At 49.9% G+C, this 25,632-nt stretch overlaps 3 protein-coding genes and 1 long non-coding RNA gene across 15 annotated transcripts in view; 1 reads left to right on the forward strand and 3 right to left on the reverse strand.

Moving 5' to 3' along the window:
• Positions 1-3,106: 3,106 nt before the first annotated feature.
• HOXB1 (homeobox B1) lies at positions 3,107-5,559 on the reverse strand. The gene is made up of 2 exons (XM_032279365.1): positions 4,880-5,559; positions 3,107-4,444 (listed from the first exon to the last, which is right to left on the reverse strand). The coding sequence occupies exons 1-2, from the start codon at positions 5,454-5,456 to the stop codon at positions 4,116-4,118; spliced, it is 906 nt and encodes a 301-aa protein (XP_032135256.1). The 5' UTR covers positions 5,457-5,559; the 3' UTR covers positions 3,107-4,115.
• Positions 5,560-16,604: 11,045 nt separating this feature from the next.
• Positions 16,605-18,939, reverse strand: HOXB2 (homeobox B2). The gene is made up of 2 exons (XM_032279888.1): positions 18,436-18,939; positions 16,605-17,686 (listed from the first exon to the last, which is right to left on the reverse strand). Exons 1-2 carry the CDS (start codon positions 18,821-18,823, stop codon positions 17,004-17,006), a joined length of 1,071 nt encoding a protein of 356 aa, XP_032135779.1. The 5' UTR covers positions 18,824-18,939; the 3' UTR covers positions 16,605-17,003.
• Positions 18,940-19,029: 90 nt separating this feature from the next.
• On the forward strand, positions 19,030-25,254 carry LOC116552935. 8 transcript variants are annotated; one of them, XR_004269558.1, is made up of 6 exons: positions 19,030-19,473; positions 20,520-20,613; positions 22,263-22,351; positions 23,788-23,843; positions 24,236-24,298; positions 24,825-24,901. It is a non-coding gene; the product is annotated as an uncharacterized LOC116552935 (long non-coding RNA). The 8 variants fall into 8 exon arrangements; XR_004269559.1 differs by having other exon boundaries at positions 20,524-20,613; XR_004269563.1 differs by lacking the exon at positions 19,030-19,473 and having other exon boundaries at positions 19,506-20,613; positions 22,263-22,375; positions 24,825-24,899.
• HOXB3 (homeobox B3) overlaps positions 22,744-25,632 on the reverse strand; it is a 42,063-nt gene continuing 39,174 nt past the window's right edge. For all 5 annotated transcript variants that reach the window (XM_032279883.1, XM_032279886.1, XM_032279885.1 and 2 more), the window contains one exon: positions 22,744-25,086. In XM_032279883.1, the coding sequence (XP_032135774.1) occupies positions 24,230-25,086 (857 nt within the window). In that variant the 3' untranslated portion in view covers positions 22,744-24,229. The remainder of the gene's footprint in view (positions 25,087-25,632) is intronic.

Raw genomic sequence — 25,632 nt, forward strand, 5'->3', positions numbered from 1 at the left:
AAGATTTTTATTTTCAAACTGGAGATTTTTTTGACATCTGGGAAATGGATGTGTGGGGTGGAGAGCTTTCAAATTTTGCAAAAAATTACTTACTTTCAGAACTCTTATTAAATATAATACCCTCCCTCCTGAAGCTGTGAAAAAATCAGCAATCTGAAAGGCATAAAGAAATCTATGAGTGAAGCAATTTGGCATCTATTCTAGAAAGCTAAACAATGAAGGGCTGGGCATGGTGGCTTCCAGCACTTTGGGAGGCCGAGGAAGGCAGATTGCTTGAGCTCAGGGGTTCAAGACCAGCTTGGGCAACATGGCGAAACCCCATTTCTACAAAAAAGAAATACAAAAATTAGCTAGGCATGGTGGCATATACCTGTAGTCCCAGCTACTTGGGAGGCTGAGGTGGGAGGATCACTTGAACCAAAGAGGTGGAAGCTGCAGCAAGCTGGGATCAGGCCACTGCACTCCAGCCTGGACAACAGAGGGACAGCTTGTCTCAAAAAACAAAACAAAACAAAAAACAATCAAGACTATTAGCTCAATGGGAGCAAAATGTTGTTTGTTAATTTACCATTCTCTCCTTTGTGCTAATGTTTCCCATGCAGGCGTTTCTACGGCCTCAAATTGGAAGTGAGATTCAAGTAGGAGAGAGGATGGAGTCAGGATCTCTGCATCTAGAGATGGATGGCTCAGATTCACTGGACATTGTTTTGAGCCTGCCCTGTGTGAACAGAGAATTGATTTTCCCCCACCCTTCCCTGGGGGAATCTGGTGGCTCCCTCTGCTGTGACCAAAATCCAATGGGCCATCAGCCTTCTTCTTTCCTCCTGGCCCCTTCATCACTCCTCCCTCAGGACCTGTCAGCCCATCTGAGGCCCTGCTCCACCATACTCATGGTCCTGCTTTGCTCTCACCACTGCACCTTCCTCCTCCTCCTCCCTGCTTTCTTGCCCACTTGCCCAAAGTTTGGAGGATAATACCCCAACCCAGAAGGCTCAACTGCCCACACTGTTGCCTCCAAGCAAGGGTGGTTCTGTTTCCACTCACTCTCTCCCCTCTATCAAGGTGACCCCTTTGGGGAAGCCAAGCTTGGTGGCAATTTCAATTAAATGCAGAAAAGCAGTTAATAGATTTTTTTTTTTTTTAAGACAGAGGGCAAGACATCAGCCTCTGGGAAAGCTAGGCTTCCTCTTGCAACGCACTTCTCTTCCTCTCCAGCTGGGCTGCACAATTATTGATAACGCTGCCTCTCATATAATGGCCCAATTTCATTAGGAATCAAATGCTCAGCGTTTCTCATATACGCTTCTAGTTGCCTCTTTTCCTTCGAAAGGTCAAGAATTAAATAGATGAGAGGGTGTGAGAGTGTGGAGAAGACACCCCGCCTTGGTCTGACCCGCCTCCCTCTCCCCCACCCACCCCCGCCGCCCCGTCTCCATCCTGGCCCCTGGGCATCGGGCTCACCGGGTAACCGGAATCAATAAACAAGGGCCCGATCCCCGAGGCCCCGCGGCATCTCGACTGCTCGGCGGGGCGAGTGAGCTATTGAGGTTTGGCCTCAGCGGAGCTTCCTGAGCACAGGACCCCCACCTTCCCCTCGCCTCCGCCGACCAAAGGTTTGCCAGTGGGACCCGCTCGGAGACAATAGCTGCCCCCCGCGGGCGCTCTGTGGGCTTGTTTGGAAAGCCCAGGGGCGCTTCGAGGTGAAAAGGTCAGCGCGAGTTCCGGGTTTACCGCGGCCTCCTCCGTCAGCCCTCAGGCCCTGACCATCCTCGGACTCCCTCCGCCCGCGACGTCTTCCTCCCTCCCCCGACCTCTGACTCCTCGCCCCTGTCCCACACACTGCCCCCCACTAGGCCCCTTTGCGGCCACCTCCTTCTAGCCGTCCAGAGCCCCGAGACCCAGGGCTTTCACCCTGAGCCCAGGCCGAGAGGCCTTGGGGAAGCCGGCCGGCTGCGGCCTGACACCCTGCGGAGTGGCTGAGTGGAGGGGCGCTGGGCTGGGGTGGGAGTGAGGGTGTTAAGCTGCGTGCCAATTTGGAGTTGGTCAGCGACCCCTCTGGGGTCTAAGCCAGGCCTGGCTCTGGGCGGGACGGAGCGAGCTGACGGGGAAGGGAAGGGGTAGAGTTCGCATCGCCTTCCCCCACACTTCCTCCTCTTCTTACACACTCTTTCTGCCCTCTCCAAACAGACGCTTCTCTTCTCTACCGTCTTTCTCTCTAGACCCTCAGGGCTGGCTCGGCGTGGGGTCTCCCGCCTGTAATCCCCGCACTTTAGGAGGTGGGCGGATCACTTGCACCCTGGAGTTCGAGACCATTCTGGGTGTAATGGCAAAACCCCGCCTCTACAAAAATACAAAAATTAGCTGGGAGTGGTATTGTGCGCCTGTGGCCTCAGCTACTCCGCAGACCGAGGTGGAGAATCCCTTGAACCTGAGAGTCTGGCAGAGGTTGCAGTGAACAGAGATTATGCCACTGTACTCCAGCCTGAGTGACACAGAGACCCTGTCTCCAACCCCCCCCAAAAAAACCCCAAAACCGAAAACCAAAACACAAACAATAACAACAAAAAACTGCACTCCAGCCTGAACCACAGAGGGAGACCCTGTCTAAAAAAAAAAAAAACAAAAAAAAAAAACAAACTCAAAACCAAAAAACAAAAACAACAAAAACTGCACTCCAGCCTGAGTGACAGAGCAAGACCCTGTCTCAAAAAAAGAAGAAAGAAAGAAAAAAAGAAAGAAGAAAGGAAGAAAGAAAAAAAGAAGAAAGAAAGAAAAAGAAAGAAAGAAAAAGAAAGAAAGAAAGAGAGAAAGGAAGGAAGGGAAAGGAAAGAAAGATCTCTGGGAACTGCATCATCCCACAGACGTCTATGTCTTTCTGGATTCTCCCAATAACCAAAGGACTGACAACTGTCAAGCCTGAGTGTCTGAGACCCAATTCTGCTTAGGCCACACCCAGTAAGTCCTTCTCTTTATCCAGCTGAGATCTTAAAGCTCAGTTCATTCCAACCCAGCCAGCCAATGGCCACTTTCTTCACCTCTTCTCCAGGGCTAGTGGAGTGTGAGGTCTCCACTACCCCTGAATGGAGAAACAGAAGCAGGCAGGAAGAATGGAAAACACAGACTTTATTGAAATGAGGTAGTTGCAGGTACAAAGAGAATCCTGGCTCCTTTGGGGCTCAGGTTTCCAGAAACTTAGATGGCTCCTCTGCTGTCTCCAAGATTCAGAGAAATCCTTGCAGCTGCTGGGAGCCCTCACTGTGCTTGGCCCTCCCTGGGCTGCCCCCACGAGTAGGGTTGCAGATGGGGAAGAGGGTCCTGGGTTTTCCAGGAGGCAATAAATAGGGAGGAGCTAGTGGGGGCGTGCCTGCACCTTCCTGGTGGTGGCTTGCTGGGGGCAGACCTTACACAGCGTTCCAGAAGACTCTAGAATACCAAGTTCCAAAACACTTTGGTGACATAGTGATGAGGTCGCTGGTGTGAGGAAGCAGGTCTCAGAAAACAACCTCTGGAGGCTGCATTAGTGCAATACAAATGTTCCAGGAGAGGGCTAATGGGTTAGATGGGGGCTGGGGGGGAGGGGCTTTTTGGTCTGTCACAAGGCAGCTGGTGCTATTGTAAGGTCTGTGGTGACTGGATTAAGGATTGGAAATAATATGGCTGCACTCAAACACCTCACACACAAGAAAATTCAAGATTCTGTCTCAGGCCTAGAAGGGGGAGTTAGGATAAGAGTGCGTGAGGAGACTTCTCAAAGCTCGAAGGCACTGAACTGAATAAACCGAAGTTGGAAGGGAAAGGAGAATGAATCCAGGAGGATGAGGCTGGCTCCCACCCCCACCACAAATTGACACTGAGCTGATCCCCGGATCAAAGGCGGAAGCCCTTCCCTCTACATTTGACAGGTTCCGTGCCTCCCAGGCCTCTGGTCCTGTCGGGCCCCAGCCACCCAGATCTGAGAAAAACATTTCCCTATCCCCCCTCCCACCCGCAGGCAGCTCTAAACTGGCATCCCAGCTCTAGGGAGGATCCCCAGGCCTGGGGTTCTGGAGAGCCTGGGATAGGGCTGGACTGGGCTGCTCCAGGGCCTGGAAGCCCCATCGTAGGCTAGGTTCAGTTCAGGAGGTGACAGAGCTGGGTGAGGCTTCTGGAGAAGTGCATGTTGACTGGTCAGAGGCATCTCCAGCCACCTCCTTGGGGTAGCCTGGTGGAGCCGGGGGCAGCCGACCTCCCTCCCGCTCGCGCTTCTTCTGCTTCATTCTTCGGTTCTGGAACCAAATCTTGACCTGCGTTTCGTTGAGCTCCAGGGTAGCGGCGATCTCCACCCTCCGGGCCCGGCTCAGGTACTTGTTGAAATGGAACTCCTTTTCCAGCTCCGTCAGCTGCCTTGTGGTGAAGTTGGTGCGGAGGCCACTGGGCGAGCCCAGGCCCAGCTCTGACACCTTCGCTAGGGGCGGGGCGGGGAGAAAGGCCAGGTCAATTCTCTCACCTCTTTCTCCTTCCCCTTCTCTCCTCCCGGGGCTGGCTCTGCACCTCCATTCACCATTCTGCCCAAGTACAGTTGTCAAAGTTACCACGGACCACCAGGCACCGCCATGGTGATCACCAAACCTGGAGCATCGCCCACCCCAAAGCACACCAGGTCCTGGGCCTGTGCTGGGTGCACAGATCAGGAAGTGGGGTGTGTTTGGAGACTTGCTCTTGGGAGTGACTGGTTACACAGTAGGTGGGGAGAACTCACCTGACCTGAGACTTTGGGAGTGCTCTTACCTGTGTCTACCAGAGCCGCTGAAAGAGAAGAACCCAGCCCAGGCCTAGGACATGTCACTGCAGGGGCAGCAGAGATGCTTTGGGAGAAGGGGTAGCCACGTCTGAGCCCTACCTGTCTTGGGTGGGTTTCTCTTAACCTTCATCCAGTCGAAGGTCCGGGCTGTGGGGATGCTAGGTTCTGAAGGGCAGGACGATTCCTTGTCCTCTGAGAGGAGATCAGCATAGGCCGGTGCAAAGCTCGCGGTCTGCTCGTTCCCATAAGGGGGCTGCTGCGGAGGATACGGCCCCGGACCGGCTCCACCTACTCCGTAGCCGTCGGACAAGCCCCCTAGCTGGGCCCCGTAGCTCGAGGGATGAAAATAGCCTCCGTCTCCTTCTGATTGACCCAGAGGGTAGTACTGAGAAGGCCCATAGCTGGGGCTGCAGGCGGCTGGGGCATACCCCGAGGGCGCGGAGCTGGGGAAGTGTACCCCCAGCGCCGAAGGCGGCTGCTGGGCGGGATAGCCGGAGTTCTGCTGGAACGCGGGGCTGGACAACCCCCCACTGTAGCGACCCTCGCTTGCATAGCTGTCAACCGCCTGAGCCGAGGTTGGGGGAAAGGAGGTTGGGGCGCTGTGGGCGCTGTAGGCGCTGGGTCCCCGGTTACAGAGTGGGTACTCTAAGAAGGAGTTCATCCTATTATAGTCCATGCGTCAAGGCCGCAGGAGGGTCGGCCCGTTTGGGGGAGACACCCTCTTGCCCTACAACCTTTCAGCAGTATGTCACAGCGCTGGGGCTCGCATCCATGGCCTGGACCGCTCTCCTGGGCCTGCGCTCCCGTAGGAAGGGGGTAGGGAGTGGGGGTGAGGGGGCACATGTGATCTCTCCCAGGCCAATGGGCTAAGCGGGCCAGAGTTTGGCAGCCCCAGCGCCCATCCATCACCCCCCAAGCATTAGCATGACAAAGACACTTCAATCACCCGCAGCCCATCCATCTGAGAGCGACGTGGAAGCGTCAAAAACATCTTTCTTCAAAGACTTTTGGAACGAAGGGACCAGAGGGAGAGGGGGAAAAAGTTAAGAGAATATTCAAGACTTTTCTCCCCTCCCAACCCCCAAGGCCTTCAATAGGCTCCTGGGTTATTAGATTTGGACAAATTCAAGCCAGCTGCCCCTCACTCTTCCCACCCCTCAAAGAAACCTTCCCCCCGAGTCTGTAGACCTGGAGGTGGGGAATCCAGTCTCCTTACTTTGCCCAGAACTCCCGAACCATGTTCTTTTCTCCCAATTTGTCTTGGGGTGATGGGCTAGGACAGCCGGGTGAGGTATGTTATCTTGGGCCAAATGGATGACTGTGGTGGGGTGGGGGGGGTGGTGCAAAAACACCTAAGGGTGTTGGGCAGGGTCTAGACTCTAGAGGAAGAATTCATGAAGCCAGGGGTGGGAAAATGGCATTTCAGGGAGCAAGACAGGACTACAGAAATGTGGAGAAAAGGATAAGAAACGCCCCATCCTCTCTCTCTCTCTGCATAAACGTTCTCTTCTCATTCACACATCCATTTCTCTCCCTCAACCTCTCTTTATATTCTCTCTGTCTCAATCCATCTCTCTGTTCGTCCATCTTTCTCCATATTTATACTCGTTCCCTACCTATCCATCAACTCATCTCTCTAGATGTATTTATCCTCTCTCTAGCCATCCATAGCTGTAGCTGGCTCACTCACTCAGACTTAAATAACTCCCTGTATCTCTCCAGAGAGCCACAATGAGCACAGCCAGGTGATGTTTACAGGGGGGTGAAGAGGAGGGGAATTTTTAATTCTCTTCTTGAAGTGTTTAAAACTAGTGGAGACCTGCATTCTCCTGGCTCTCTCTTACCCATCTCTCCTTCACCACCCTCCATCTCCCTCCAAAAAAAAAAAACTCCAAACCTCAAATGCATAAATTTAACACCAGTTAAATCTTAAAGATTACTCCACATTTCAGTTAATTTTCTAGAACTGATTAAGGGAGTTTGGTCAGAGAGTGGGAGAATCAGGGTGGAGGCCCTGAGGCTCTGAATTCTAAGACTCTGGAGTGAGAAGTGGAGTTTTGCCCCTTTTTGTTCTCTGTGGCTGTTGGCAAGGGACACAGGACGTGTCTTCTTTACTCTCTCAGACTCCAAACCCAGATGGGACTAGAAGAGAAGCCCTTAGGTAGAGCCCATTGATTCTCCTCCTGCGGACAACTCGAGGGCAAGAGCTTGGTGCAATCCAACTCCCACACTCATTTGTAACCTGTCAGGGTGTCTGCCTGGCCGGAGGCCTGGGGCCGAAGCTAGGGCAAGTCCAGAAGGGCAAGAGTTCAGGGAGTGATCTCTGTCAACAGTGGAGCTCAGGAGAGGAAAGGGAAGCAGGTGGGACAGGTTTAGGGAGAATCCTCAAAACTTCTCAGGTTTCCACAACCCAAAAAGGGCAGGATAATACTCCTTCCTCTGCAAGGGACCACAACGTTGTCCCCCTCAGTCATCTGTATCTTGCCTCTCCATCTTTGTCTCCCATTCCCTCTTGCTTTGCTTGGCCTTGCATAGCTGCCTCTCCTGCTTTCTGCTCCGTGCCACCAGAGTCACACTGCCTTTCTCTTCTCTAATACTTGTGGGCCTAGCTTCACCTCCAATTTTGTTTTTTGAGATAGAGCTTCACTCTGTCACCCAGAGTGAAGTGCAGTGGCATGATCTCAGCTCACTGCAATCTCCACCTCCCAGGTTCAAGCAGTCCTCTCACCTCAGCCTCCCGAGTAGCTGGGACCACAGGCATGCACCACAACGCCTGGCTAATTTGTGTGTGTGTGTGTGTGTGTGTATTTTTAGTAGAGACAGGGTTTTGCCATGTTGGCCAGGCTGGTCTTGAACCACTGGCCTCAGTGATCTGCCTGCCTCGGCCTCCCAAAGTGTTAGGATTAAGGCCTGAGCCACTGTGCCCAGCCATCACCCCCAACTTTGAAGGAGCTCAAAGATTTCATAGAAACCCTGTCTCCTTTCCTTGCTCATGTGTACTCTGCTTTAGAGACGCTGCTTCAAGCTGAGGGGGTGGGGGACCAGCTGGTAACTTCTTTAAGAGATGCAATGAGGGAAGAGAGAACGTTCACTTGCCAAGGGAATGAGGGCAGACAAAAGAAAGGAAAATTGGGATGGGAGGAGGTGACCTGCAGAGGAATTGAAGAGAAAGGGATTATTGAGGTGGGAGCAAGCTTATTTCTTTCTATTTTACGTTTTTGGGAAGAATATGTGCAGATGCTTCATCCTCTCATTTTACGATGTCTTCCGCAGACGCTGAGAATAACTTGTCTGGAGGAAACTAGGGTTTGTCTTCTAACCCCAAATTTAAACTAGGCCTAAATCTGATCTGGCTGCCCTGCTTCTAGAGACTTGAGACTTCTTCACCTTGCATCTTTTCCACAGCCCAGGGAGAACCTTCTCAACCCATCCCTTGCCTTCATAATTAAGGGAACAATTTGAGGTCTAAAGGAGGAAGTGAATTTGAAATCAGTTTAATAAAACAGCACAAATCTGTCTGGGAATTGAGGAAATACATTCCCTCTATAATGGCTGAAGTCACCAATAATCTATTATTCATGACAGCAAGCAAAGACTGAGGCAAAAGTGCCCTAAGTTGTTTGGGTGCAGTGGCTCTTGTATTTAATCTCACCACTTTGGAAGGCCAAGCAGGAAGATCACTTGAGCCCAGGACTTCGAGATCAGCCTGGGCAAGATGGTGAGACCACGTCTCTACAAAAATAAAGAAATTTAAAAATTGGCTGGGTGTGGCCATGCCTCCTTGTAGCCCTAGCTCCTCAGAAGGCTGAGGTGGGAGGATTGCTTGAGCCCAGGAGTTCAAGGCTGCAATGAACCATGACCACACCACTGCAGTCTAGCCTGGGTGACAGAGAGAGACTGTTGCTATTTAAAAAAAAAAAAAAAAGTGCCTCGAGTTATACTGTCAATTGCAGTGATTGCCTCAGCTCTCCAAATTCACTCTGCTCCCCAATTCATCCCTGAGTCATGCCACCTTCTCTTGTGTTAGCAGGGCCATAGGGACATTGAAACTTCCCCAAATTCCTGCTGGCTCTCCCTGCCCCGGGGGGAACCAAGCAACTTTACTCTCTAGGTTCCCAATCTCCTCCTCCTTCCTAAAAGAAGATTCACTGGCTGGAATAATCTATGACCCATAGGATTTTGGGTTTACCAAATTAAACTCACCAGAGAGGGTGGTGTTGGGTGGACCCAACACCGAAATGAAATAAAGTTGGTGTCCTAGTTTGTTTGATCTGCTTATACATAAAAGAGAATGAGGAGAACATATACCCATTTAGAACTGAAGCTATCTTTGACAGTTTTCACTCCTTATCACACTGAGAATGCAGGCAAGCAAACCATTCTAACCAGAATGGGGTATGTTAGAAATTTAAACCTCAGATTCTGGTCCTTTCTGTGGTGGAAGCTGCTTCAGCTGGGGGCTTGGCAGGGGCAATCTAAATTCTTTCATTAGGTCTTAAAAGTCTCTATCTGCTTTCCCCAGCCCAAATCTTATGAAGCCAAACCCAAGATTAAAGGCTGGGGCTTAGGAAGTAAAAGAATATTCAGGGTCATAATTTTTTCTTTTTTCTTTCTTTCAGGCAGGGTTTTGCTCTGTTGCCCAGGCTAGAATAATCATGGCTCCCATCAGCTTTGTCCTCCTGGGCTCAAGTGATCTTCCCACCTCAGCCTTCTGAGTAGGTAGGACTACAAGCATGCACCACCACAACTTTTTCGCTTTGAGATGACCTTTTGTTGCCATTGGGGAAAGGATGTTTCTTTTAATGCAAGCTAATTAAACTGTCATGTATTTGGTTGAGAACCTTAGACTATGGGTAGTACATATTGTAATGAAATTCGTACTAGCTATGGAGCCAGAATAGCTGGGTTCAAGTCCTTGCTTAGACTTTTTTTGATATGGGGTCTCACTTTGTCACCCAGGCTGGAGTGCAGTGGCGTGATCTCAGCTCACTGCAATGTCTGCCTTCCAGGCCCAAGCAATCCTCCCACCTCAGCCTCCCAAATAGCTGGGAACATAGGTGTGTGCCACCATGCCCAGCTAATTTTTTTTATTTTTGGTAGAGATGGGGTTTCACCATGTAGCCCAGGCTGGTCTTGAACTCCTGAGCTCAGGCAATTCACCTGCGTCAGCCTTCCAAAGTGTGCGATTAAAGCTGTGAGTCACTGTGCCTGGCCTTTGCCTGGCCATTTCTTAGTATTGTGACCCTGGACAAGTTTCTTGATTTCTATGAGTCTCAGCATCAGAGAAGAAGAATGGGTTTAATACTACTTACTTCGCTGCCTTGTTAGTAGGATTAGAGCTAACAAGCACATATAAACCACAGGGAACTCTCTAAATGTATGATATTAACTTTAAATCACATTCTGAAATAGTATGAGTCAGTCTTCTGTTTTTTAATATAACTAGCATATTAAAATATGGAAATATGTAGGCTGAGCATTGTGGCTCATGCCTGTCATCCCAGCACTTTGGGAGGCCAAGGCGGGCAGATCACCTGAGGTCAGGAGTTTGAGACCAGCCTGGCCAACATGGTGAAACCCTGTCTCTAGTAAAAATATGAAAATTAGCCGGGCATAGTGGCACATACCTGTGGTTCCACCTACTCAGGAGGCTGAGGCAGGGGAATCACTTGAACCTGGGAGGCAGAAGCTGCAGTGAGCCAAGATTTCACCACTGCACTGCAGCCTGGGTGACAGAGCAAGACTCTGTCTAAAAAAAAAAAAAAAAAAAGTGATAGGAGAATAACATTTGTGCTATATTTTCACATGATATGTAACATATCACCATATATTATACAATATAATATGTACTTTATCATATGCAAATTTCATTGAGAATTGGGAAGATTAGCTCTGTTTAGGCAAAGGATTTTTTTCTAACCTGAAGGGTTTCTTGAAAACCAAAGCCTAATATTTTATAACTATAAAGAACTCAAATTATTAAAATTTCAACAGAAAGGTTTGTGGTTAGATATTAGAAAGAACTTCTTGATTTTCCAAATATTTGGGAAAAGTTTTATAGGAAGGATATTGTCTCTTCTTCCTTAAAGGATTTAGCTTGAAAGCTGTCCATCCTAGATGGGAAAGAGGTTAAACCTGACATCTGGAATCTAACAGATCAACAAGATGTAAACTTCTATCAGGAGTCGATAACTGGGGACATGATTAAATAACAATTGGGATCTTTCTAAAAGAAAAGCTTCGAGTGGCATGAAAAATTAAAATAATTTTCTACAGGCTGGGCCTGGTGGCTCATGCTTGTAATCCTAGCACTTTAGGAGGCCTAGGAGGGAGGATCACTTGAGCCCAGGAATTCAAGACCAGCCTGGGCAGCATAGCAAAATCCCATCTCTTAAAATAATAATAATAATAACAATAATAATTTTCTAAATGTAATCTTTTTTTGGCCAAAATATCTGCTTTGGAAATCTTAGCCAAACACTGATCAAGCTGAATTTGGGTCTGAATGACTGTCCAGATTGTAATTTTTCTGTGGTTGTTGGGAGTGAGAGAAAGTTTTAAGAGGGCTCCTTTACTAGTCATTCTCTCTTCTGAAGAGGAAGATCTCTTTCTGGCACTAAACATCTACCTTACTGCTGAGTGTGGACAGAGGGATGGCTGGGAGGAGAGAAGAGGGGTAAGCAGAGCTGTGCTGGAGAGGTCAGTGGAGGATCTGGGCTATTATTAGCTTCTGCAGGCAGAGGATGAAGTGGGGCCCTAGAGGCCACCTTCAGCAAAGTGAGAACTCAGAGCACATCCCAAGAAGATCTACAGTGAGGCCAGCAAGTGCTTGTCAGAGACTTGGGTGAAAGATGGATAGGAGAATTCAGCTGTGCTGTTCAGGAAGCCTCAGAAATTGTGCCTATGCTCTGATGCCCCAGCAACCAGATTAAATACAACTAAAAGGGATTGTTAAAGTCTAGAACATCATGTCAAAAAAGAAGTTTGGTAACTCCTTTTATATGAAATGGCCTACTTAAAAAAAAGAACAACAACAACAGCAAGAGTGAACATAACCAAATGTTGGAGGAGGTGGCAGAGGATGAAAGCCAGAAGAAAACTTGGCTAGGATACTTTTTAATACTCACATTTATTGAATATCTGGCACCTGGCAGACAGCACTGCACCCGATTTCATGCTTGTTGAAAAGATTTTGCTCCCTACTCATTTAAATAAAGATAAATGCATGATTATTGGTGTAAAGATACAAATTAAAATTTATTGACCAGGCACAGTGACTCACAACTGTAATTGTAGCACTTTGGGAGGCTGAGGCAGGAGGATCACTTGAGCTCAGAAGTTCCAGACCAACCTTGGCAACAGAGTGAGATATCGTCTCTGCAAAATATTTAAAACTTAGCTGGCCGGTCACGGTGGCTCACGCCTGTAATCCCAGCTCTTTGGGAGGCCGAGATAGGCAGATCACCTGAGGTTAAGAGTTTGAGACCCGTCTGGTCAACATGGAGAAACCCCGTCTCTACTAACAGTACAAAAATTAGCCAGGCGTGGTGGTATAATCCCAGCTACTCAGGAGGCTGAGGCAGGAGAATCACTTGAACCTGGGAGGAGGAGGTTGCAGTGAGATGAGATTGCGCCACTGTACTCCAGCCTAGGCAACAAAAACGAGACTTCGTCTAAAAAAAAAAAGGCCAAATGTGGTGGCTCTTACCTGTAGTCCTAGTTAGCCAGGTGGCTGAGATGGGAGAATCATTTGAGCCCAGGAGGTTGATGCTGTGGTGAGCTGTGACTGCACCATTCCACTCCAGCCTGGGTGACAAAGGAGACCCTATCTCAAAAGCTAAACTAAAAGAAAATTTGTTAAAATGGCCCCACCAGATTTATGCAAGGTGGGTTATTATCAAACACAAAGAGTTACTTAAAAGCACAAGACATTGGCCATAATAAACAGTTAATACATTGTTTGTGAAGACTAAATAATATATACTAAAGAATATACATATATTAATGTTGAGTGCATTAGAGGCATTTAATTCTTCCATTTATTTCACAGATAGAGAAACTGAGGTCCAGAAAGGGGAAGAGACTTGCTCAGGTATAAGCTAGCTTTTTTTTTTTTTTTAATGACTCAGGCTTATCATGATTGCAAGTAATTCCTCAGTCTAATGGTTCTTTGCTTTCACTGTAATATTAATGAGACATGCTTCTTAAAAGAATGATTCACTAAGAGCAGGTCAGACTGACCAGCCACTTTCCGGGCTGCACTGAAACTTTCCCACTCCAACCACAGTGAATTTATAACCACTCTGTGCTAAAGGCCATTCACAATTGGTCCTGACCCAAGAGGAACCCTGCCCCAGTCAGGATGGGATAAGTGAGTGCAGCCACTCGGGGCTGCCCTGTAATCTGCCACCACCACTGGGGTCTGCTGCCCTATCTGGGAACCACTCCTCTTCCCCTTCCTTCTCCATGGCAAAGTGGGAAAACTGAGGCTAAAAAGGATGACCCCAGAGATGAAAGACGGAGAAGTTAATTTGGAACACAGGGATCGTGAATTGCAATCTTTTATGAATCCTAAATTGCGGCGTTCCTTGAATCTGAATTGGGTGGGGAAGTTGAAGATGGAAGTCACTTTCTTCTGCAAATGCACTGCCTCTTTGTTCTGCTGTGGTATCAGAGATGGTGCTTTTCATAAATTTGGAAAGGAGAGAGCCAGCAAGACTTGAGTGTTTCCTGTAAAAAGAGTTTCAATTCCTCTCCAATAATCAGCCAAAGGCAATACCTGGACTAAGAACTCTCACCCCTGGGATAGCCAAAGTACCTGAATCTAAACAGGTAGACTGAGCCTTTGGTTGGCTTCCCAGTACTTTGGCAGGAAGGAATCAGGACTGATGCAGCCCGAGGCAGGAACAAAGATTCCCTGCAATTTGAGCTACTGGTTTGGGTTGGGAGAATTGGAAGGCAGGGGCCAGGTAAAGTGAATCAAAAATTCTGAAGCATGGAGGAAGGCAGAAAGCAAGTGACACTATGATCTAGCAGTACTTTTCAAATTTTAAGTGTATAGAAATCACCTGGGGAGCTGCTAAACTGCAAATTCTGATTCAGTAGGTCTGATTCAGGGGCCTAAGATTCTGTATTTCTAAGTAGCTCACAGGTAGTGCTGATGCTACTGGTCCACGGAGCAGCTAGGCTCCAGAGAACTGGTGCATCAGAGGCCCCTAAGTGCTGCAGACCATGATCCAGGGTTAGGAATTCTCTCCTGCAGAGCAGACTCTACATTTTTTGGCATTGAGGAAGGGTGCTCTCCTTTTGACCAAAGAAACTGGAAGGTAGGCCATTAGCAAGATCCTTCTGGTATTCTTGATCTTTGTAACAACCTGCTACAGCTAGCTGCAAGAGCAATTTTTTTCTTTTCTTCTTTCCTTTTTTTTTTTTGACACGGAGTCTCGCTCTGTCACCAGGCTGGAGTGCAGTGGCATGACCTCGGCGCTCACTGCAACCTCACCTCCTGGGTTCAAGCGATTCCTCTGCCTCAGCCTCTGAAATAGCTAGGACTACAAGCGCCCGCCACCACACCCAGCTAATTTTCGTATTTTTAGTAGAGACTGGGTTTCACCATGTTGGCCAGGATGGTCTCGATCTCTTGATCTCGTGATCCACCTGCCTCAGCCTCCCAAAGTGCTGGGATTACAGTCTTGAGTCACTAAGTCCAGCCAAGAGCATTTTTAATTAGACCAAATTATCTAGTTTGACTGTCCACAGAAATCAACGCCCCAGCTGAAATATCTGTTCATTTTGCTAGTGTAGAGATAGATGGCTGTGTGCTGTGATTTTTAAGATGTTAAACACTGCCTGTGGGCATATTTTATGGAGAAATAAACACACAGCCCAATGAGATGTATAGTGTGGTTTTAATATATTGTATATTCACTTATTTATGGGGAAAATAAACACACAAGCCAATAAGCTGTGTATTATTACTTTAATATATTGAATTTATTTTATACCTATATATTTTATGAGGGAAAATAAACTAAGATACACGATATTATTATAACACATCTAATTGTTCTATATTAATTTATTTATGAGAGACATAAGTACAATTTAACATGATGTAAGATTATTTAATACACGAGATGAATTCTGTATTAAGACAGTTTAAGGGATTAAGTTCCAGCTAAATAAGATATGTGTACGTCCCACGCTGAGGGACCCATTTAAAAATATGCAAAGGGTCTGTCTAGTCCTCTGTGTCACAATCTATGTTGGCTCCTGGCTTAACCTCACAATTGCTGCCTCTCGGTGCCTGGTACTGTAAATCCTGCTCCTGCTGGTCCAGGGGAAAGTCTGGAGGCCCCGGAAATAAACTGATTTTAGAGAAGGGCAGCATCTGCCGGAGAGATAGCCCCGCAGTGTCTGTTTCTGAGCGGGAGAAATATTAAATAAACCTAAGGAGGATGGATGACTTTCCAGGGCCCTTTAAATCTCCACCTTCCCAGAACAAACCAGGAGGAGATGGGGGAGATCGATCCTTGCTTCCCGCTTACCGGGTTTACAAGGAAGCAGGCAGTGTGTGGCGGGGGATAGACATGACATGGTGTCGGTATGGAAAATGAAGTTGTTGGTCAAGACAGGTGGGCCTGCATCTAGAGAAAGCTCTGGCCTGGCTTCAAATCCCACAGCGAAGGATCGAAAGTCAGACTCGCAGAGGCACACCCGGGCCCGCAGACCCGCCGCTCTCCTTCCTTTCCCGCAAACACCCGGACTCTTCTTTCATCTCGGGTCCTCAGAGTCCGTTGGGCTCACTTTAAAAATAAAAAAAAAAATCAAACAAACAAACAAAAACGAAGGTGGGCCTCCCAGGCGCCCCTTCTTCCCCGGCGTCTGGAAGAGCCGGCTGGGAGGACTCGGGGGCGGGGGCAGATCCCCGCGGGGCGGGCGCCTCCCGCAGCGGCTGTCATGGCGGCCGCAGCCTCTTCCCTCGCCTCCCCCCAACTGCGCCGTCCGGCCCCAGCGCCATTTTGAGCATCGTCTTTGCTTCCCTGTCTCCCTCCCACTCTCCTCGCTCCTCCTTCTCTCCCTACAGGCCCAGCGCCTCGCGGCGCTACCGGGCCTCCCTGGGCTTGTCGCCCTGCTGGTTCTCGTATGCTCCCACAAACCCCAGCAGCCCCAGAGTGCATGGGTGTCCTGGCAGCGCCACATTTCTCAGCTGGCCACTTTTCTTGCCCACTTGGCGGCCAGTTACCATCCCTGGGTGCGAGGCCTTGCTTCCCGAGAAAATCCCGGACCCCACTCCACTCCTTGGAGAGCCACCTACAGCTCCCAAAGAGGCCCAGGCTTCGCGTCCCTAGGCTTCTTGAGTTCGGTAAAAGGCCCTACAGTGGCTTTGGTCCTAAGAAGCAATGAAGCCCCTGGGATCCTTCCCAATTCCAGGAAACTTCTGCGCCCCCGCCAGGACCCCGAAGCCTGTCCCCAGGCCTCCTCTCCTTGCACCGTCTTCTGTTCGCTATACACCCGCCCATCTTTATCTCTAAGCAGAGGCCCCAGGACCACCCGCTTGGGACCAAAGGCCCTCTGTTGAGGTGCACTGAGGTGACCGAGCTTCCTGCAAACTCCCGACGCTGGCCGGAGCCGTGGGCGAAGTGGCCATCCATCGGGTCACCTTTGTACCACCGGGACTTCGCCGGTCCAGGAGGCTTTGCTGCCACATAGGCCGCTGAACCTAATCAGCTTCTCACAGGTCCTGGAGGAGCGAGGACTGGCCTTGGGGCCGGGGGGTGGGGGGGTGGTGGGGGAAGGGGTTAGATTCCAACACAAACACTCGTTTTCGTATTATAAAGACATTTATTTAATCTATGAAAATAATGTACAATAAATACTTTCCCTTTTTCCTATTAAAGAATTTTAATAAATAATCTACAGTCTAAAACATAAAAAAGAGGAAAATAGGTCCCTCTAGTTATTTTTAAGAAAGTCCCCCTAGAGTTTAATTATTCCTGAGATTTCATTGGAAGGAGTCTACCAAACGGAATTTTGGGTTGAATTTTAAAAGATGCCCGAGTGCCCAATATTTTAGAAGAAGGGGAGTGGATTAAACGCTAATTCAGTAATACCTGAATTTTAGCAAAACACATAAGTCTATGCGACTGGGGGTGGGAGAGGCTCAATTTTTCCAGACGGCCGAGGAGCGCGGGTGTCGAAAGGGCCGGGAGGAGGAAACCGGTTAGGGAAATTGCAGGTCGATGGCACAGAGCGTGCTGGTGAAGAAGTCCAGATCTTCCTCGGAAAAGGGGACCGGGCTGTCGAGAGAACCCTGTAGGCTAGGGGAGAGGCCTCCGGACAGCTGGAGACAGGAGTCGGCCGCGAAGAAGTTGAGGTCGGGAAGGAAAGGCGAATCCTGGCGCTCTGGGAAGACGTCTTCTGGCAATGGTCCCGGCTCCTGGCCGCCCGACCCGCGCAGCATGCAGCCGGGGCTCGGCGCGCCCGCGCCCTCTAAGCGAGCGGCTAAAGGCCGGGGGTCCGCGGCGCTCAGGGTCCCCGGCACCACCTCCGGCGGGTGAGAACAGGCTTCCCGAGCCGCCCGCGAGGCGGAGGGGCCGCCCGGGCTGACTGCGGGCTCCTCAGCAGGGTCGCCGGTGTCCTCTAGGGCGCCCGGACAGGCAGGCTCCTCATCGGGCGGCTCTCGGTGCTGCGTCTGCCGCTTGTGCTTCATGCGCCTGTTCTGGAACCAGACTTTGACCTGCCTTTCGGTGAGGTCCAGCAAGGCCGCGATCTCGACGCGGCGTGGCCGGCACAGGTACTTATTAAAGTGGAATTCCTTCTCCAGTTCCAGCAGCTGAGTGTTGGTGTAAGCCGTGCGCAGCCTGCGCGCCCCGCCGCCACCAGCCTCTGGCAGTCCCAGGCCATCTGCAGAAAAAACAGGCGGGACGTCATAGCGGGCCGTGTACTCAGCCCAACCTCGGATAAGGACTACCCCATCCGCCAAAACCAATATCACCTCTCCCTTTCCTCGACACCCCGCCCCCGCCCCCCACCCCAAAGCGGCTCGCTTTCACTGCTTTTGGGTTCCCTTCTCTCCCTCCCTGGTCGACAGTCGGAGCCTGGGTCAGGTCAAAGCATTCAGAGCCGCCCACGGGCCACGCAGGGGGTGGAGAGCGGCTCCCTTTCGCACCGGAACCTCAGATTCCCCCTCCCAAGCCCTCCCAGTGGACCCCTCAATTCAACTTTCCAACTCAACTGGAGCGAGGGTCATAAAGATTGTTCTTCACCCCTCTTCTTCCCTAGCTCTGAATTCTTCCTCTTATAGTGTTGGGGCAGAAAGGACCGAATCTTTTCTTGCTTTTAGAGGCAATCCCAGCAACACACTCATTCCCCTACATAGATACGGGTGAAAACCTCAATAGAATCATTTTCTTTTAGCAGAGAAAAGGTGTTTCCCCAACCAGCTTCCAAAATCAGAGGCAGAAAGAGAAAAAAGACCCTGGCAGCGGCCAGGCCTGCACCCCAGCGAAGATTTTCCTCTTCCCCATCCCAGCAGTAATGGACTGGGCAAGGAACCCCAGCAGGCTCGCCACCTTTTTTTTTAACCTCCTCCCACTGCTTTTTCTCCCCCTCTTCTAGCTGCCCCTCACCCCACCCCCACCACGCTTACTGACCTGCAAGCGATCCGACCCCGGAGGCCCGGACCGCGGAGGCGGCCGGGGAAGGAGACGTGGCGAATTGGCTGGGTTTCTTGGCGGATTTCTTCTCTTTCATCCAAGGGAACTCGGGAGCCAGGGGGGCAGTGGGGAGCGGCAGCGGTGGCGGCGGCAGAGCAGGCCCATCTTCGGCTCGCTTTTGGCTCCTGGGTCTCTGAAGGGTGGAGGCGCCGGGCTGGAGGCTGGGGAAGGTTTGCTCGAAAGGAGGAGGAGGAGGAATTAATGTCGACTCCTTGATTGATGAAGTTTGAAATGTCTCCAAGACAGCGGGGAAGGAAGTCAGACACTCGGCGAGCGATGGCTGGCTGTTTATAAACCCAATCTCCCTCTCAAATTCAAAATTCATGGCTTTCAATGGTGGGGGAGGGGGCTGCTGGGGGGGGGCGTCAGGAGGGAGGATCGGAAGGGACCCCCCCTCCTGCCCCCCCCAGATTTATATAATGGAGCGATTTTGGGAGGGGGAGATTTCGGTCTCTCTTTTTTTAAATTTTGGGCCTTTATAATTGTATATTGCTGATAAATACAAGCGTATGGGGACTCTCTCTATTAAACCCAGGACTCGGGCGAAATTACAGGGAATTCGTGGTCACGGGACCGGTCTCCGCCAATCGCTCGTCTGGGCCTGGTGGAAAACAGAGAGCATTATTTGCTTTAATTGATTCAAAAACTCCAGAGGACCACGACCTGGACACCATGAGCCCCATTCCTCCACCAGTGCTTCACACGCTCTCTCCCCAGTGCCTCCCTTCTCCAGAAAAGCTAGGGGAACCTCTTCCTCAATCCCTCCGGAGGTTAGGAGGTTTTGGAAGCCTGGAAAGGAAGAGAATCTAAGGGAGAAATCTTCCTCTTTTCCAAGTATTTTCATAGAGTAAATTAAGGCTTTCTTTACATGGCCAGCAGCATCCTTTTCTCTTCTCCCCCTCCCCAAGAAAAGATGAGTGAGGATCTCCCCATTGGAGAAAGAGGGAGTTGAAAGAGGCTTCCACTCTGAAAAAGGTCAGTGTTAAGGTGCAAATAACAAAGAGATTTACAATCATCAGCACCACTATCCCCATGTCACCCTCCAAAAGCAACAGTTAAATCTTAGAAAATGGACAGGAACTCCCAGGCTGACACATAGAAGTGAGATGGAGCATGAGGAGCATTTTTGGGCCTCTAGCCCCCATAGCTGTGTGGCCTGGGTTCTTCTCTGCCCAGTGTTTGCAGCACTGCCTTTGCCTCTTATGTCCCCCTGCTTTCCTCATTTTGAGGCATCCATGCTTCTTTGTGACACCCCCTCCCCGCAAAACAGGCAGAGTCTAAGATGTGCATGTACCCACTCCAGCCTCAAGCTTGTATCTGTATCCATATCCAGGGGCATAAACAAGAACTGAGGTAGCCACTGATTTAACTTAGAGCACTCTCAAAGTTCAGGTCAGCATATGTGTGTGCCTGGTGTGGTGGAGAGCTTTTCCCCTAGGACAAAGAGACTTTCCTCCCATTTTTGCCATTGTGCTAGTTTAAAAAAAAAAAACATCCCTGACAAGGAAGAATTCCCTGAAGATGGTGGGAGTGGAAATAATGACCACTGAGATGATACTTCATTTCTGGCTCCTAGGGAAAAATGTTTTTAAATTTTATTTTGAGAAGACCAAGATAGTCTAAAGTTTAGAATGTTGTAATTTACTATAGGGAGAGGGCACAAGAAACTAGGCCTGGAAAACAGAAAATGAAAAGTCGAGCTGGGGGAAGATTTTTAAATACGTGGGTCAGAGGGACAGAGAGGAGATGAGGCGATCAATCTTAGCCCTCTGACAGCTCCCTCCGATTGCATCAAAGAATTTGGCTCTTTGGAAAAGCAGAGGGAACAGCCAAAATTTCACATCCCTTAAAAAGGCCTGGGGGTGGGGGTGGGGGTGCAAAAGAGAAAGGTGATTCTGGGAGAGCTGGGAAACAGATGGGAAATGGGGACAGAGGGAAGGCGCTAAGTTGGGTGGAAAGTTTGCCTGGAGAACTCTCACAGTTCTGGCCTCCCCTCCCCCTCCTGTCTCTCTGCTGCCCAGCCAGGAGGAGAAGGCTGGTTAGCAAAGAAATGGCAAGCGAGCCCGGAGCTGGAACTAGAAACTTTCTGTCAATGTTGTATCTGCGTGGGTGGTGGTGAGTATTTTAAAAAGATGGGCAGAGAATTCTGAGTAGAAGGATGATGGTGGGGGAGAGGAGGATAGAGAAAGGGGAATTGAAGGTGGGGGCTGCGGGGACAGCGGGAGGCAGGAACAGGAGGGCTCTGAACTGAGAGAGAGAGCGCTGCAACCCAGGCAAAGTGGCCAGCGACAATAGAGTGCAACTCGGCTCCAAAGAAAACAATTTTTACCATTTGGAGGTGTGGATAGGGGGTGGGCATGGAAGAATCCAAATAGTAGCTGTCTGGAAGTCATTCAGGGAGGCCTGAGAAAGGGTTCTCCCTCTGGCCATCCCCTTGAACACCTCTGCGAGTTTAGCAACAACTTCTCCAGCTGGCTGAAGGATCCAGAGCTTATCTTGGGCAACTCGGGCAGAGACTGTCCCTGCAGGAAATACAGCTCTCTCTAACCCTCACTGACAGATTTTATGGCCAGATTAGCGAACAGCGGAAAACTTGGGTGTTAAAGGGGCCAAGAGAACCCTCCTTGTCAGACACATCCCTCCTCCGCACGCACCCCCGCCCCCCGTCCTGCTGTGAATTTTACAGCACGGATATTTTACCCAAGTCTTTGGCTGCTTTCGCTGAGCGCCTGGAATCTCCCAAAGAGAAGGATAGGGAACACCAAGCCAAGTTGGTTCTTATTTTTCTTGCTTTCAATTCCAGGTTTGAGCCAAAGCTCTGTTTTTCAAACTTAAGCTAAATTCTCTCTCTTGGCCTGTCTCTTTCCTGCTAGATAAATAAGCAACCCAACCCAACCCCAGAGCCAAACATAGCGCTTCATCTAGTTATATCATTCAGAACATGTTATTCAGGGAAGAAGAGAGAAAGGAAAAAAAAAAACCCTTGAGCGTTATTTGATCCCAATCAAACTTTGCACGCTCTTATGCCTTTAAATTACAGCCTGACCAATGCTAAATTGCTTGCTGCTTGGATGAGCCGAGTCCAGTTAAAATCCTACTTGGTGGTAGGGAAGGGGGAGGGTGTAGAATTCAGGTTGCTTTTTTATTGTTATTTATTGTTGCATAAAGACTATAATTACTAACCTTGGACTGCCAGGATGCAACATAAAAATGAAAATCAGCCCTCGCTTTAAAGCAGGGCCTGGAACGATTCTCATCCCCCCCCCCATCACTACCACCAAATATATGCTCCTAATTAAGCAATGCGGGCACATCGCTTACAATTAGAATTATGCAACTCTTCAGCAAGCAGCCATCGCTTCTTTCAACGAATTAGCTCCATATTTCAGCCGCCCTGTCTTCTCGCTCTTATCGGCTCCGGCGACTCGGCGGTGACATTTCATCTTTGACAGACCCTCTCTATTCTCACTCCAATGTGATAAAACTTTTATGGAACCACGACTAAGAAATGAAGTTTTCCCAAGGATGGTGGAAACAGAGCCGCACATTAGCCTGGGGACCATTTTATTTACGTTTGGATCCAACAGCTTCTCCCACCCTCCTCTCCCCTTTCTCTGGCAGGGGAAATCAAACGTGCCTCCTCTCCCTCCGCCTTGAGTTTTATTTAGTGATTTAATTTTACTTAGTTTTAAAGTTTGACCTGAGAAGTCTAGGCCTCAGATTTTTTTTTTTAGATTAATCATTTTTCTTTGTTTTCATTTTAGACCCAATGGTGGTTGGGCTTCGGGTCACGTGACAACTTCTTTGTAGCTCCGGAAGAGGACTGTGAAGTTTAGGTTTCGTGGAAGAAACCGTAATCGGCCAGATTTTCTTGTTGGTAGTGGGAAGGGGTGAGGGGTGCATGGAGGTTGTGGCCAAAGGAGCTAACAGATGAAATGTCAATGAATGAAAAACCGAGAGGCACAGAGGCCAAACAGAAAAACCTGCAGAGAGCACCCAAGAGTCCCCCCTTACCTCCCAACTTGTTACTTAAACCACAGCTGAAGAAGTTGGCAAAATGTTCCAGGCTCTTATGAATGAGAAAGTGGTATTTAAACCTGATACATATCAAGGGGGAGATAGAAACTTGGGCAGTGGACAAAAGGCCAGGGAAGGGTCTTCAGTGCCTTTGTCCTTCTTCCCTTGGGGGAAATTTGGCAGTCAGCAGCCTTGCTATGCTATCTAAATTGGACCAGCAGGACAAGATAAAATTGATAACACAAAGTTTATTCAAGAATTGTTTGACAGACAACCCTTTTAGGTAAGGAAAAAAGTAACTACTGAAGAACAAAGAAAGTTCCAAGAGGGAATTAACTCTAGTTCTACAAATTCAGGACTATACAGCGACAATTAGGAGCTGAGTTCATGCCTTTTAGAACTAATTACAATTGTTCATAAGTACTAGTTTAACATAAATCTACAGCTCTTTTCTAGAGTACAATAATAACTAAAATAGCTGGTTTTACATGACAGAAAACACAATGTCCTTTATAACAAGTAAATACTAAAAAAGTACAATTTTTTCATTTTTTTCCCTCATATAAATACATAATGTAGGGGGATAAATAATACAAAAAAGAAAATATTTTAACAGGCTATAACCAATAAATATATATGAAAATGTTCACTAGAACACACGCTTTTTTGAGCGATGCGGACTTCTGCAGGCCCAGACATCTCTCACAGTTGTTTTTATATCCATTAAAATGTAAACTCTAAGTGCAACAAAAGTGCCCTGTCAGGAGACTGAGCAAGGCATACAGGCCCTGCAGCAGCCCCTGCCTGGGACAGTCAGTTTGTTCAAATATACCCTGTTTTCACGTTAAGTCAAGAGAGCAACAGAAAAAAAGAAAAGTGGAGAACCTCGTGTCACCAACTGCTTTCTGTGGAGAGAGGGGGATGGAGCTGGAGCTGAAATGGAGGCAGCAGAATGGGCAAGCCTTCAGTCCTAACAACCTGCCTGCCCTAGCCTCCACACTTTTCCTTAAAAATATATATATCATTTATAATATAGGCAGCTCTTTCAGGATCTCTCACCATCCCTGAGCCCTCTAAAAGCTGTAATTGATGAGGGTGGGATGTATAGATATGAATGTCTTAGAGCAGAAAAACCTGGGGCTGGAAATGGAGGGGGTAGGTACCTCAATAAACCTCAAATAAATGGGAACAAATTCGAGGACTGGGGGAAGTTGAAAGGGAACGTGCTTTGTGCCCTTTGGGTTTGAAACGTGTTTTCTTATTTTTTTAAAGGAGAATTGAGGAAAAAAAAATCAAGATTTGGGGGGAATTACCTACGAAGATGTAAGGTAAGTCCGTTGGGTGGTGATGGCCTAGCCATCTTGTCTGGTTTTTAAAATGTGCTTCTCTGCCTCGTCCTATCTCATCTTCCTCTACCCCACTCCCGGGCGTGGAATTCCAACTTGGTAGTGCTGGAGCCCTGGGGTTGATGGGGTCATCTCCAATCTGCTGTGGATTCCTTTCCGATGGGTTGGCAGGCAGATGGAGCAAGGGGTGGAGGACTTAAAAGCAACCTCTCAGGCCAGGAGGAGGGGAAGGAGTTTCAGGCTGGTTCTGCGCAGGCAGCCTGACTACTACCTCCCTGGCCCCTCTTTCAGACGTCCAGGCTGCCCCCACAGAGCTCCACAGTCTCCCTCCTCCTCCCCATCCCCTAACCCTCGTCTGCCCTCTCCCATCACAGGTGCGTTAATTTGGGCGCTTCTTGGATTCTACCCTGAGGAGGAGGCGCATGGTGAGAGGAGAGGTCTGTGTAGGTGGGATGGGGGTCGCAGGGTCCGTGGTGCTGGCTGGGGGCCATAGGGGGCGCCCCGTTGTAGTCCAGGTTCCCGGAAGGGTGATGGGAAAGGTGGTTGAGGCCATAGAGGGAGGGGCCGGCAGGGGGCGGCAGCGGATCTGCGTAGCCACCTCCGCCCACGTAAACCGGACTGCCCTGCATGGTGGGCGTCCCGTAGGCGCCCCCGTTGGCTTGGAGGACGTGCGGCTCATACTCGGGCGCCGGGGGCGGGGGGTACTTCTGCGGGGCGCCACAGCCTTTGAGAGGAGGCTGGTAGTTGGAGGGCAGCGCGTAGGCATTCTGGTGGGCTTTGCCGAAGGCGGGCGGGGACGGACTCTCGTAGCTGGGGGTCATGGAGTGTAAGGCGTTCATGAAGCCGGCCGTGGACTGCATGGCCTGAAGGGGGCTGCCGGCGGGAGAGGGGCCCCCTGACGACGAGGCCAGCCCCTTGGCCTTCTGGTCCTTCTTGTACTTCATGCGCCGGTTCTGGAACCAGATCTTGATCTGCCGCTCGCTGAGGTTCAGCAGGTTGGCCATCTCCACACGGCGAGGCCGGCACAGGTAGCGGTTGAAGTGGAACTCCTTCTCCAGCTCCACCAGCTGTGCGCTCGTGTACGCCGTTCGCGCCCTCTTGGATGCCGCCGACCCCGGGGGGCTCTTGTCCCCTCCCGTGCCGCCGCCGCTGCCGCCCCCGCCGCCACCACCGCCTCCGCCGCCGCTGCTGCCACCACCGCCGCCGCCGCCGCCACAGCCCTCTGCTGGATCCGAGGAGGAGGGGTGGGAAGGGAGAAAATGAAATAAAAGATAATTACTGAACACACCGAAATTGAATGCATCGTTTCTTAATAAATCCAGGCCTGGACTGGGAGCCCCCGCCGCCTCCCCTTCGCGTCCCTGCCTCCTCCTCACTCCCCCACCCCACCGCCCGTCGCATTAGCGGACACTCTATAATAGTGGCATTTATTAAGAGACCTGTTCTCCTTTCGCTGCCCCAGCTTATGAAAATTTGATCATGTCACGCAGACAGAGCCGCACAGCCATTTATTTAGGGCTGGATTTTCGCGTGCGTGCTTTCTCCCCCTATCCCCAATTCCAGGTCCGGGAAAACATTTCCCCTCCTCGTCCACCCGGTCCTGAGGACAGGATGGGAGATTGAGGAGAACTCTCGTGGGCAGGGCCCCGAAGTGTGGCACGAAGAGGCTGCTGCGCCTGGAGGCCGGGACCCCAGGCCGTCCGAGCGATTGTGATTAATACCCACTGTAATAATACTTAATAATAATCAATCTTTGACGACTCTGCATCCT

Source organism: Sapajus apella, unplaced genomic scaffold (assembly GCF_009761245.1).
Source record: "Sapajus apella isolate SASKATOON/1434 unplaced genomic scaffold, GSC_monkey_1.0 scaffold12, whole genome shotgun sequence".
NCBI classification, from domain to species: domain Eukaryota; kingdom Metazoa; phylum Chordata; class Mammalia; order Primates; family Cebidae; genus Sapajus; species Sapajus apella.

What these genes read in the sequence shown, in the direction of transcription:
- HOXB2 (XM_032279888.1), bottom strand. Translation starts at nt 18,823, where the DNA reads ATGAATTTTGAATTTGAGAGGGAGATTGGGTTTATAAACAGCCAGCCA. An exon ending in CGGGGTCGGATCGCTTGCAG is followed by an intron (nt 17,687 to 18,435) that starts GTCAGTAAGCGT and finishes TTTTTTCTGCAG; the next exon opens with ATGGCCTGGGACTGCCAGAG.
- HOXB1 (XM_032279365.1), bottom strand. Translation starts at nt 5,456, where the DNA reads ATGGACTATAATAGGATGAACTCCTTCTTAGAGTACCCACTCTGTAAC. An exon ending in GAGAAACCCACCCAAGACAG is followed by an intron (nt 4,445 to 4,879) that starts GTAGGGCTCAGA and finishes CCCCGCCCCTAG; the next exon opens with CGAAGGTGTCAGAGCTGGGC.